At 35.4% G+C, this 13270-nt stretch overlaps 1 protein-coding gene across 10 annotated transcripts in view; it reads left to right on the top strand.

Moving 5' to 3' along the window:
* Window positions 1-13270, top strand: part of LOC143239193 (bestrophin-4-like) — a 47940-nt gene that overhangs the window by 21498 nt on the left and 13172 nt on the right. The window contains exons 1-5 of one of the 10 annotated variants that reach the window (XM_076480073.1): window positions 2906-3047; window positions 7132-7929; window positions 10405-10517; window positions 11823-11957; window positions 12078-12244. In XM_076480073.1, the coding sequence (XP_076336188.1) occupies window positions 10498-10517; window positions 11823-11957; window positions 12078-12244 (322 nt within the window). In that variant the 5' untranslated portion in view covers window positions 2906-3047; window positions 7132-7929; window positions 10405-10497. Of the gene's footprint in view, window positions 1-2905; window positions 3048-6241; window positions 6806-7131; window positions 7930-8810; window positions 9522-10404; window positions 10518-11822; window positions 11958-12077; window positions 12245-13270 lie in introns of those variants that run through there. The other 9 variants (XM_076480075.1, XM_076480074.1, XM_076480078.1 and 6 more) reach the window with 9 other exon arrangements.

Raw genomic sequence — 13270 nt, 5'->3', positions numbered from 1 at the left:
ATAAACTATCACACATCACCTAATGGCACATTGGCATGTCTGCAGACTTGCAACGCCAGAGGTTTTATACCATGAATGGGCAGAGCACAAATAGCCCATTGTGTAGCTTTTTATTCAACTTTAGTCGATCAATCAACTATCACTAGTTTTCTCACTTCATGATAGAAAGCACTTGCAATCATGTTGCATTAGTCATAATAACAAAAGAATCAAGTGAGGGCTTGTTTACACTTTTCCTGTAAGATTGCTTAAATAAGATAGCAGACTGATATTTCTAGTAAGAATAGTCGTAGATTATATATATTATATATATATATTAATCTGGCATTCTTCTGGTATAGGGTTTGCAATGCCAAAGTTTTTAATGATCCACAACCAATATGAGGATCCTTTGAGGACTCTGGTATATTTTAATTATATTTTATTATGTTCGTCATAAAAGTATCTGCATTCATCTTCCAACGTAAATTGTCCAGAAATTATACCAACAAAAGGAAAAATAAGTGTAATTAAGCACTTCCAAAAACATTTTCCAAACTTTAAAGCCGGGAGGTGCTCTATAAGAATAAGTATTAAATCCCATTATTAGGTGAGATAAGAGGAGTTCAGGAGTTGGCGGCGGGTGCTAACGTAAAAACAACGTCAAAACAAGATTGAGATTTATGGAGATTATATTAAGCATGCAATGATTGAGTCTGCTTCATTTCTTACAAAAAATATTTTCCCACATTCACTGTGTGTTTGGGATTATTAAAATGCTAAGAAATGAAATTTTTTTCCATTAAATGACGTCTACAAGGAATATCATTGAAAATGAATATTTGCTTATATACGGAATAATCCAGGACGCCTTCAATTTGTTTGTTAATTATCAATTAACACCATCTTCAACGGTAATTAGACTCGTAACAAGACAATTGATAAAGATTTTTGAACTAGAAAAAACATTCAAGCTATGGAAGAGTGTAATAAGCATTGGTTTGATTTGGCTAGAAACTGGGTTTCGATACCCGTGGTAGGCAGAACACAATGGCCCATTGTGTATCTCTGTCTATAATTACAAACAAACGAAATTCGTTATAAAAGTTATATTGAGCAATAAGAAGTAATTGTAAATTAAGAAATAACGATGAGTAAGTACAGAGATGTTTTCAGTATCAAACGTGCTACACGTTTCTACAGTATCTTGAACTATGAAAAGTACACAGAACAGTTCTGTATCATACACAAAGAAGACAAATCAAAGTGATGTCGTAATGTTTTGTGTGCTTTTTACAATAAATATAATTGTGTTTACAAATCGTGGATTGTTAATTTACTACTGTATTGGCATAATATACTTACCATACAAGTAATCATTAGTAAAGTAGTTTTTATGATACAATTTGAGAAAGATTGGCCCTTATATGGAGGAGAGGTAGTGGGGTTCAGTTTGTTATGAATTTGACGCGAGGCTACACGAGGGCTATCTGCGCTAGTCGTCCTCAATTTAGCGGTGAAAGACTAGAGGCAAGACAACTACTCTTTCCCTAACGAGTAGTGGATTGACTGTAACATCATAACACTCCCACGGCTGGAAGGGTGAGCGTAGTTAATGGGATGAGGATTCAAACCCGCGACCCACGTGAGTCCAGCACCCCAACCACTTGGTCATGAAATAGATAAGCTTAACGAAAAATGTTTTGCTGCAGAAGTATTTTGCAATGTATAGAAGCAGAAAAATATATGTACATGACAATATATGCATAAAACTGTTCGTGAAATAAAATATGTAATATCATGTGATTGAGTTGAAAAGACCTTTTTTTACCATAAGTTCACACTAGGGAGATGCTAGTTAATCAATGCACACACGAGATTAAGAATCAAGAACCAAGTTTGATGTGAACGTGAGTTTCAAATAAGTTTGTTTGTAGATAAGCACAAAGGGCCATTTGTGCTCTGCCCACCACAAGTATCGAAACCCAGTTTCTAGAGTTGTATTGTTTGTTTGTTCTGTTTTTTGAATTTCGCGCATAGCTACTCGAGGGCTATCCGCGCTAGCCGTCCCTAATTTAGCAGTGTAAGACTAGAGGGAAGGCAGCTAGTCATCACCACCCACCGCCAACTCTTGGGCTACTCTTTTACCAACGAATAGTGAGATTGACTGTCACATTATAACGCCCCCACGGCTGAAAGGGTGAGCATGTTTGGTGCGGCCGGGATTCGAACCCGCGACCCTCGGATTACGAGTTGAACGCCTTAACACGCTTGGCAATGCTGGGCCTTAGAGTTGTAAGTCCGCAGGCACACCGCTATGCCACTGATAAGCTAAAATAAGTTTTAAAATAGCAGAACATCGGGAAGGGGAGGTTGAAGGACTTCTCCAATGTTCTAAAACATTTAAATTATTTACTATTTTGCGATTAAAAGTAAAAAACTAACAATGTTGCTTTTGCTTTCATAAGTTTGAATGCTTTCGTTTTATAAGTTTCATTTTGGCTAAAGTAAGTCACTAAAGCGTTCGGCGTAGAAGGAAAGGCCCACATTTTCTTTGGTAAAAGACTCGTATACAACTTTGAATACGACTATAGTTTTCTTCTTATCATTTTCTACTACTGCCTATTATGATAAAAAAAGACTTAAGTAGTATCTCTAATTTAAAATATTTTGAGAAAAAGATGCTTATCTTCTTTATTCTTTTTTGTCATTATAGGCAATATTGGTGAAGTTTAATCACTTTTAAAACTTGTATAAAGAAAACGTCTGACGTACACACCGGTTTAACAGATTGGTCAGCACGAACATTTCTAGCCATAAAACATGACTAACTGCTCTGTCCACTTTTTTGTGTCGAGTTTGTTGCGAAACTTAATTATCCACCGAACTTAAAACTTGTACAGATGTCGCGGTTTTTGCTGTTCTTGTAAGGTTAAAAGAAATGTTACCGCGCAGGCGCATTATGTAATAGTTTTGAAAGTTTTCCGTTCTCACTTCACCTGGTAGATGAAGACGGTCTTCAGAAGACATCGTTAGTGTATGTGGTTGATATGTGGTTCTTTGTAAAGGTACGTTTTTTACATCTGGCTGCTGGGATGATTTTACTGCGAATTATAAAAACATAATATTATTTTAGCAAATTTTGTAAAAGTAGAGAAACGCGTGAATATGTGAATTTTATTCTCGCTAAATAAGGAGTTTAAGGTAATTTTGACGTAGGTCGAAACTAAATAGTTAAGTATCACAAATCGTAATTTACTGGTAAAGCGTTATCCATAAAGTTAGCATTTCAGGTTGTTAGAACAAACTGTTCTTTTCACTTTTACTGATAAGGCATTCGAGTCGTAATCCGAGGGTCGCGGGTTGGAATTTCCCGTCACACCAAATATGCTCGCCCTTTCAACCGTGGAGGCGTATAATGTTACGGTAAATCCTATTATTCGTTGGTAAAAGAGTAGCACAAGAGTTGGCGGTGGGTGGTTATGACTAGATGCTATACCTCTAGATTAAACTAGGGATGGCTAGCGCAAATAATCCTCGTGTAGCTTTGCGAGAAATTCAAAAACAAACAAACTTTAGTGCTAATGAAAACTCATTGAAACAAACTATTCTTTTCACTCTTATTCATAATGAAAATTGTTTGAAACCGATTGTTCTCTTCACTCTTACTCGTAATGCAAATTTCTTGAAACAGACTGGTTTCTTTACTCTTACTTGTAATGAAAATTGTTTGAAACCAATTGTTCTCTTCACTCTTACTCGTAATGCAAATTTCTTGAAACCGATTGTTCTCTTCACTCTTACTCATAAAGATATTGTTTAAAACAGACTGCTTTTTTCTCTTGCTCATAATGGAAATTATTTGAAACAGACTGTTCTATTTACTCTTTTTCATAGTATAAGTTGTTTCAAACAGAGTGTTCTTTTCACTCTTACTCAAAAGGAAAATTAGTTGAAACAAACTTTTCATTCTTGTCACAGTGAAAATTGATTGAAACAGACTGTTCTTTTCACTCTTACTCATAAAGGTATTGTTTAAAACAGACTGTTGTTGTTTTTATCTCTTGCTCATAATGGATTGTTTGAAACAGACTGTTCTCTTCACTACTACTCATGATGAAATTGTCAGAAACAGACTGTTCTCTTCACTCTTACTCGCAATGAACATTTGTGAAACACTTTTTTCACTCTTATTCAAAATGACAATTGTTCGAAACAGACTGTTCTTTTTCACTCTTCTCTTTCTCTTAATGAACATTGCGTGAAAGAAATTATTTTTTTTCTCTCTTACTCATAATGAACATTTTTGGAAACAGGAGTTCTTTTTCTCTGTTACTTATAATGGAAATTGTTTGAAAGAGACTGTTCTCTTCAGTCTTACTCATAATGAAAATTGTTTGAAACGGACTGTTATTTTCACTCTTACTGATAATAAAATTTTTCGAAAGAGACTGTTTTTTTCACTCTTACTGATAGAGAAAATTGTTTGAAACAGACTGCTGGTTTTTCTCTTGCTCATAATGAAAATTGTTTGAAACAGACTGTTCTTTTTACTCTTTTTCATAATAACAATTGTTTCAAACAGACTGTTCTCTTCTACTACTCATAATGAAAATTGTATGAAACAGACTGTTCTCTTCACTACTGCTCAAAATGAAAATTATTTGAAACAGACTGTTCTCTTCACTGTTGCTCAAAATGAAAATTGTTTGAAACAGATTGTTCTTTTCACTCTTATTCGTAATGAAAATTGTTTGAAATAGAGTGTTCTTTTTCTCTCTTATTCATAATAAAAATTGTTTAAAACAGGCTGTTGTTTTTCCTTTTCTTGCTTATAATGGAAACTGTTTGAAACAGATTGTTTTCTTCACTCTTACTCTTAATGAAAATTGCGTGAAAGAGATTGTTGTTTTTATCTCTTACTCATGATGAACATTTTTGGAAACAGGCTGTTCGTTTTCTCTGTTACTCATAATGGAAATTGTTTGAAAGAGACTGTTCTCTTTAATCTTACTCATCATAAAAATTTTGTGAAACCGACTGTTTTCTTTACTCTTACTCATGATGGAAATTGTTCGAAAGAGACTGTTGTCTTCACTCTTACTCATCATAAAAATTGAGTGAAACCGACTGTTTTATTCACTCTTACTCATGATGGAAATTGTTCGAAAGAGACTGTTGTCTTCACTCTTTCTCATAATGAAAATTGTTTGAAACAAGTTTTTTTCACTCTTACTTAAAATGAAAATTGCTTGGAACTATCTTTTCTTTTGACTTTTTCTGATACAGAAAATTCTGATTTTGGTATTAACCTTGAATAAAATAGTCGGTTGTTAATGCGTTAGAGTAGAACTAGTTTAGTGTTGGTAGGCTCATCCAGAAAGAGAACTGAAAGAACTCGTATTCTAGATAAGTGAAGTGCAACATTTGTAACAGGTCAGAATCTATGAACACAAAAACCAGTGGCAATACTTGTCTTTGTCTCATGCAGCAGCACGTAATATAATCAAAAAGGGCCCCGACATGGACAGGTAGTTAGGGCGCTCGACTCGTAATCGGAGGGTCGCGGGCTCGAATCCCTGGCACACCGAACATGCTAATCCTTTCAGTCGTAAGGGCGTCTCAATGTGACGATCCATTACTATTCGTTGATACAAGAGTAGCCCAAGCTTTTGCAGTGGGTGGTGATGACTAGCTGCCTTCCCTCTAGCCTTACACCTCTAAATTAGGGACGGCTAGCGCAGATAGCCCTCGTGTAGCTTTGCGCGAAATTAAAAAAACAAACAAACAAACAAACACTCAGTTGTCTAAATGTCAACAGTGCTAGTATTTAGTATGACTAATCCAACAAATAAAACTAGTTCCAAGTTCTTTTCTTAACTATTCCTGTTGATAAACCATCTATCTCTCTACTGAAGTATGCCCGGCATGGCCAGGTGGGTTAAGGCGTTCGATTCGTAATCGAATCCTGGTGGCACCAAATATGGTTGTCCTTTCAGCCGTGGGAGTGTTATAATGTGACGGTCAATCCCACTATTCGTTGGTAAAAGAGTAGTCAAAGATTTGGCGGTGGGTGGTGGTGATCTTTAATCTTACACTACTAAATTAGGGACAGCTAGTGCGGATAGCCCTCTTGTAGCTTTGCGCGAAATTAAAAATAAACAAACCTTCTGAGGAGGAAGCCGGTAAGATTTCCAGTCATACTTCCTGTTTAGTCGTCCCATGAAACTAGTATTTGCGCTATTTCCCAGAAAGACATAACCGGTTAAGATTTTATAATGGGTGCCCACGTATTTCTGTGCTATTGACCGGTTTAAACGAGTATTTGAAAACTAGCGTTTTCCGTTGTGGAAAGGTACAGAGAGGGAGGATGTACTTTGGACACGTCAGCGATAAGATCGAGTCTTTTGTTTGTTTGTTTGTTTGTTTTTGAAATTCGCACAAAGCTACTCGAGGGCTCTCTGTGCTAGCCGTTCCTAATTTAGCAGTGTAAGACTAGAGGGAAGGCAGCTAGTCATCACCACCCACCGCCAACTCTTGGGCTACTCTTTTACCAATGAATAGTGGGATTGATCGTCACATTATAACGCCCCCACGGCTGAAAGGGCGAGCATGTTTTGGCGCGATGGGGATGCGAACCCGCGACCCTCAGATTACGAGTCGCATGCCTTAATACGCTTGGCCATGCCGGGCCCCGAGCCTTTTGCAAAGTAAGCTACGTTTTAGGGATATTGTCAAGACGCACCATTATCAAACGGAGCATGACAGGACGTGACAACATGGAGTGTAACGACGTGGCAAGTCTCCAAGTTTGTTTTAATGTAATGTACGCGACCTCTTTATATGTGAACAAAAGACTTTTTTTAGATAAGTGGAACGACGATTTTTCCAATAAACCTCTTAAGTTGAAACAAACACGTTTTTATTTCTCTTAAACTTTTATAAAAAAAATTAGCGGGAATTTACAACAAATAAAATTGTCATGTATATGTAATCTGTTTGATTTTAAAAGTAACTTTAGAGTTATTTCTAATTTTTAAACTTAATTTGCGATGGGGTAATGTTTGAATCAGAACTTTTCAACGGTTAAGACATTCTTTATTAGCGTAATCCTGTTTTTGTTGTTAACATAAATTTCCTTTCCTGTTTCAGTCCGGAAATGGCACAAGTACCCAGTCTTCATCATTCTGACATATTATAGCAACACAACGAAGGCTAACATTAACCTGATGAGAAATATTTATCGAATTATGGGGTAAACATAGGACAAAGAATGGTTTATGAAACTCGGGACTTGGTTCTTTGCCACTGTAGCTATGTGTTTTAACGCAATGAATCCTTATTCTACAAACGAAAATATCATTGTAAGCTAAAATACGTGATTGAAGTGAGCTGTAATACCTAAGGAAATACACTTTTTTCAGCAGTCAGTGTACGAAAGTATCATTCCGAAAAGGTGGTACCTTTAATGTCTGACTACCGAAATATACACTTGATTCGAAAATAAGACATTCTATAAGTGTAAATACAAACTTTGAAATAGACATCAGTGCTTAAGTACCGAAAGTCACAAGTTGTGAAATTCAAAACGTACTAACATACTTGCAGCGATTAAGTTGTATTTAAATGTCTTTCGCACAATGAAACATGCTGTATCGAATGTATCTGTGCAAAATATCCAAAGTTGTGACAGATTCGTTATTAAAATGACTCAGTAAAAAGTTATAAAATAGTTCGATCAAAATTAATTTTATTTTTGAGTCTAACTAAAATGACAGTCACATACTCTCTGGCCGTCGCAGATACTCGGCTCCTCGGATTCGCCAAGTTACTCTTCAAATGGCGTGGTAGCATCTACAAACTTCTGTACAGGGAAGTTGCTATTTTTTGTGTGACGTATTGCTTTCTTTCTTTACTCTACCGGTGCGTCTTAACGGAGGAACAGAGAATGTAAGTTTTTTTTTCTTATTAGAATTTAATATATCAGTAATAGATTTATAAGATAAAAATACTTCAAAAAGAAAATGTAGTTTAAGTGCTACTGAAGGCAAGTACACAAACTGTTCCAATGTTAATAATACACTTAAATAGTGCTTTCACCGTTCATATGAGAGTGGAAACAAAATGGTACAATGTTTGAGTGATACAAATCTGTCTGGAATTATGCACACAACTACACAATGGGCTATGTGTGCTCTGCCCACCACAGGTATCGAAACCCGGTTTATACCGTTTCAAATCCGCAGGCATCCCATAGTGCCACTGGGGGGCAAGTATTGGTCTATTATGAAATAACTACAACTATAGACCTTTAGCGTGACTACTCATATTTGTATTTAGTAACTTATTTGGACAATCAACATTTTAGTATTTTAGTTAAACGTTTTTTATCTTTCGATTTAAAAAGTAAACTCAAGGCTTGCTATTTTTGGGTTAGGTTGATTATGCTTGGACATCCATGAATTGTCAGCCAACATTTAATATTACATATAAAATAATTACTTTCTCAGGTTACTAATAACTGAATGTCCTTTTGTAAAGACCATTATAACCGAATGTTCTTTTGTAAATACTATTATAACCGAATGACTTTTGTAAATACTATTATAACCGAATGACTTTTGTAAATACTATTATAACCGAATGTCCTTTTGTAAAGACCATTATAACCGAATGTCCTTTTGTAAAGACCATTATAACCGAATGCCTTTTTGTAAAGACCATTATAACCGAATGTTCTTTTGTAAAGGCTATTATAACTGAATATCCTTTTGTAAACAAAATTAGTCGCTCTCAGAAATCATTAAAGAGAACATTTTTTGTTGTTGTGAACATTACTGACTTTCAACGATTAATATTAATACTTCTATTACTTAAAGGATTATACGTATTGTAAACTACAACTTGATTTTCTCATGTAATGAGCACTGTTTATTGTTGGTGAGCAGTAGTTAACAACTATATTTTTAATGCAATCGATACTGCTGAGTTTTAATGTTACATATCAGCCCCAACCGTCAGAAAATGACGGATTAAAGTATCATAAAAGATAAATCCACAAAGCATTTTTATGTAATTATGTCATATAACAAAACAATTACGATTTAAACGACAAAAGATGAAATACCCCAAACCAATAATTTTAAGCTTTGTGACAAAAATTCGATCACAAAGTTTAAAGCTGATTTTTTTTTTCAAGTACCGTCATTAGTTAAGAGAAAAAAGAATGTTTTATCAAAAAACAAATAATAAAATTTTAATGAAAACCTTTATGAAAACCTAATGCAAACATACGAATTATAGTCACTAACCTCTAACTTAGATGTTCTTAAGTTTCAACAAGAGCTTCGAAATGCTACGTCAAGCTAAAAGTTTCATAATATTGAACGTAAAATGATCTAAAATGGAATTCGAACCAGTCATCGTGAACATTCGAAGTATTATACACATGCGTTAGACAAGAATATTAGATCATAGTTTTGTTGCCAAGCGACACAGACAAAAGGAGCGTTACCGAAGGACAACTGGCTTTTATACAAGGGGTTGTCCAAACTTACTTATTCCAATGTTAAGATTTAATAAATAACGAAGAAAGTGCAACCACGCAGCTTTCAATATTTTGTAGCCTAACTCGAACAGTTTTTAGTGTCACATTATTTGCTTTTTCTCACTCCCCATGAGTCAGTGTTATCCAGTGAAATGGGAACCGTACAAGTAAAGATTTAACGCGTCGTCTGGTTTACAGAAGTTAAGTCAGTGACTGGAAAGAAGTAAGGGGGTGTGTTAAAGATATCGTGTGTCGCACATCTATAGCAAACATTACGGAGCTATGGACAAGTATAACGGTTGCCATTGCTCCAGTAACTGTCGACGTTTGCACGGTACACACTTAGCAGTTTAGTTTGGTTTTAATTTTCGCGCAAATCTATACGTTCCTAATTTTGCAGTGAAAGACTAGAGGGAAGGCAGCTAGCCACCACCACCCACAAACAACTCTTGGGCGACTTGTTTACCAACGAATAGTGGGATTGACCGTAACATGATAATGCTCCAGGGTTGAAAGAGCGAGCATGTTTGGTGCGACGGGGATTCGAACCCGCGACACTCGGATTACGATTCGAGTGCTTTAACCACCTGGCCATGCCAGACCGATGTAGAAGTCTACAATTGGGCTACAAGATGTTAAACTGCATGGTTGTAGTTCTATAGTTAATTAATCATTAATTTTAAAATAGGAAATACATTGTTTATTAGATAAACTTGTATAATTGTGTAATTTACGTTATTCACTTCATGTGACCACTTCTTGCTATTTATTTATTATATTGACTGTGCACACATTCAGTGATTATAAAACTTTATTTTGATACATGATGACCACTGCCTACTTAAATGATTATAAACTACAACTTTATTTTCTTGTAGAGAGACTACTAGCAAATTTCAAGGATTACATATCAGAACCATTTTTTTCTTGAGTAATGTTATTACATATAACAACCTTATTTTTCTTCAGTAATGGACACTACCGACTTTAAGTGAGTATAAAATTTTTGAAGAAAATAACACCATATGACTGTGTGATTTAATAGAGCAATGATAATATTAAACTTTATTTCTGTCTTGGTATTTTTTATTCTTATACAATGACCAATCACTTTGTTAGATTTTGCGTGACATATTGGTATTTTTTATTCTTATACAATGGCCAATCACTTTGTTAGATTTTGCGTGACAGTATTGATATTTTTTGTTCTTATACAATGGTCAATCACTTTATGTCAGTTCCTGCGTGACAATATTGGTATTATTTGTTCTTATACAATGGCCAATCACTTTATGTCACATCCTGCGTGACAATATTACATGATACCAGATTTAGGTTAGTATCGTATGATGTCGAATATTACATCTCAGTATCATATGACACCAGATTTAGCACGACAGTATCACATGATGGCGGATCTGTCACGACAGTATCACATGATGTCATATCTTGTATGATAATATTACATGATGCCAGATCTATCACAACAGTATCATATGATGCCACATCTGTCACGAGAGCATCACGTGTTAGATTTTTTCAAAGTTCTATTATTTTGTTAATACCGATTTCGAAAAAGGAAAGTTGCTTCGTTTCATTCAACAATGTAACTGTATTAAGGAAATGTCACAAACTAGTAATTGCTTGTTGAGACTTATACTGTAACATTGTAGTTGTAACTGTTACGCTGGTACTCTGTTTGTTGAGTGATATAGCTTAACATGATAGGTGTAAACTGTTACACTGGTACTCTGTTTTTTTAACTGAATAGTATAACATGATAGGTGTAAACTGATACTCTGTTTGTTGAGTGATATAGCATAACATGGTAGGTGTAAACTGTTACACTGGTATTCTGTTTTTTTAATTGTATAGTATAACATGGTAGGTGTAAACTGTCACACTGGTACTCTGTTTTTTAATTGTATAGTATAACATGGTAGGTGTAAACTGTTACACTGGTATTCTGTTTTTTAATTGTATAGTATAACATGATAGATGTAAACTGTCACACTGGTACTCTGTTTTTTAATTGTATAGTATAACATGATAGATGTAAACTGTCACACTGGTACTCTGTTTTTTAATTGTATAGTATAACATGATAGATGTAAACTGTCACACTGGTACTCTGTTTTTTAATTGTATAGTATAACATGATAGATGTAAACTGTCACACTGGTACTCTGTTTTTTAATTGTATAGTATAACATGATAGATGTAAACTGTTACACTGGTACTCTGTTTTTTAATTGGAAAGTATAACATGATACACGTGTGTATTTCTCGTTTTTAGAGCATTTGAAAAGTTCTCCATCTACTGTGAGACTTTCACTAACCTTATACCATTGTCCTTTGTCCTTGGGTTCTATGTGGCAGTAATTGTGGGTCGATGGTGGCAACAGTACATGTCTATTCCTTGGCCAGACAAGTAAGTTTCTATTTCACATGCCCTCAGATAATTTCTGTTACTTGGGATCTCTTGCAGACAGAATCTTTTGGTACACATGTATTTTTGTAATTCGTAGTCTTTATGTTTTGTCAATTGCAGGATCAGTATGCTTATTTCAGCTTACGTCCACGGTAATGACGAGAGAGGGCGCATGATTCGCCGTTCCCTCGTTCGATACCTGAGTCTTCTGTCAGTCCTTACCTTCCAAACCATGAGTACTGCAGTTAAGAAAAGGTTCCCGTCATTGGATCATTTAGAAGAATCAGGTTTGTAAGAGTGATTTATTAAAGTAAAAGACTGAGTCGTGTTTTATTTCTTATTGCTATCACTAGTTTAATAGTAGTATATGGTATTGAGTATTTTAAACCAGAGTTTCTTAGGTTATGAAACTTCTGTACCACTTCTTTTTTTTGTTTTTTAAGTACACACCCACGCCTAACTGAAAAAAATAAACGTACACAAATAAACCTAACAGCAAATACAATTTTGTTTACACTTAATCGTTAAAGTGAAATGTATGACTGTTTTCTGTGGCACGTTTGAAGAATATGTGGTGCACTATTTGTCAGTTGGCTCGGCATGGCCAGGAAGTTAAGGCACTCGACTCGTAATCCGAGGGCCGTGGGTTCGATTCCCCTCCACACCAAACATGCTCGCCCTTTCATCCGTGAGGGCGTTATAAAGCGACGGTTAATCCCACTATTCGTTTGTAAAAGAATAGCCCAAGAGTTAGCGGTTGGTGCTGATGATTAGCTGCCTTTCCTCCAGTCTTAAACTGTTAAATAAGGGAGGGATGGCGCAGATAACCGTCGTGTAGTTTTGTGCGGCTGTCACGTAACTTGCTTGTTTACGTAATCAAAATCGTTTTAATATAGTATACATATTAATATATACAGAGGTTCCTTTGTATAGCTATTTAATAGTTCAATCAAACCCATCTAAATTCGTAGATAAGTATGTTTATAGATAAGTATTGTATTTATACAATATATCAAAATTTCAGAAATACTAGAGAGGAAATGAGTATATGAAATAAATGATAATTAATTGTTATTACATCAAGCTTTCAGAACGCTGACATATGAACAGAAAAGTTGGGTGACTGGTATATTAACTAATCAGCTTAATATTAGTCTTTTTTTATAACTGAGCTTTTCCTGGTGTGGAAAAACTGTAAGATCCATCGTTCAGGCTCTGAAGATTGTACAAGTTTACAGTGTAGCCTGGCATGGCCAAGCGCGTAAGGCGTGCGACTCGTAATCCGAGGGTTGCGGGTTCGCGCCCGCGTCGCG

Source organism: Tachypleus tridentatus, chromosome 13 (genome assembly GCF_004210375.1).
Source record: "Tachypleus tridentatus isolate NWPU-2018 chromosome 13, ASM421037v1, whole genome shotgun sequence".
In the NCBI taxonomy this organism is placed as follows: Eukaryota; Metazoa; Arthropoda; class Merostomata; order Xiphosura; family Limulidae; genus Tachypleus; species Tachypleus tridentatus.
The sequence above is the reverse complement of the archived record's forward strand: the minus strand, read 5'-3'. Positions and strand labels throughout refer to the sequence as shown.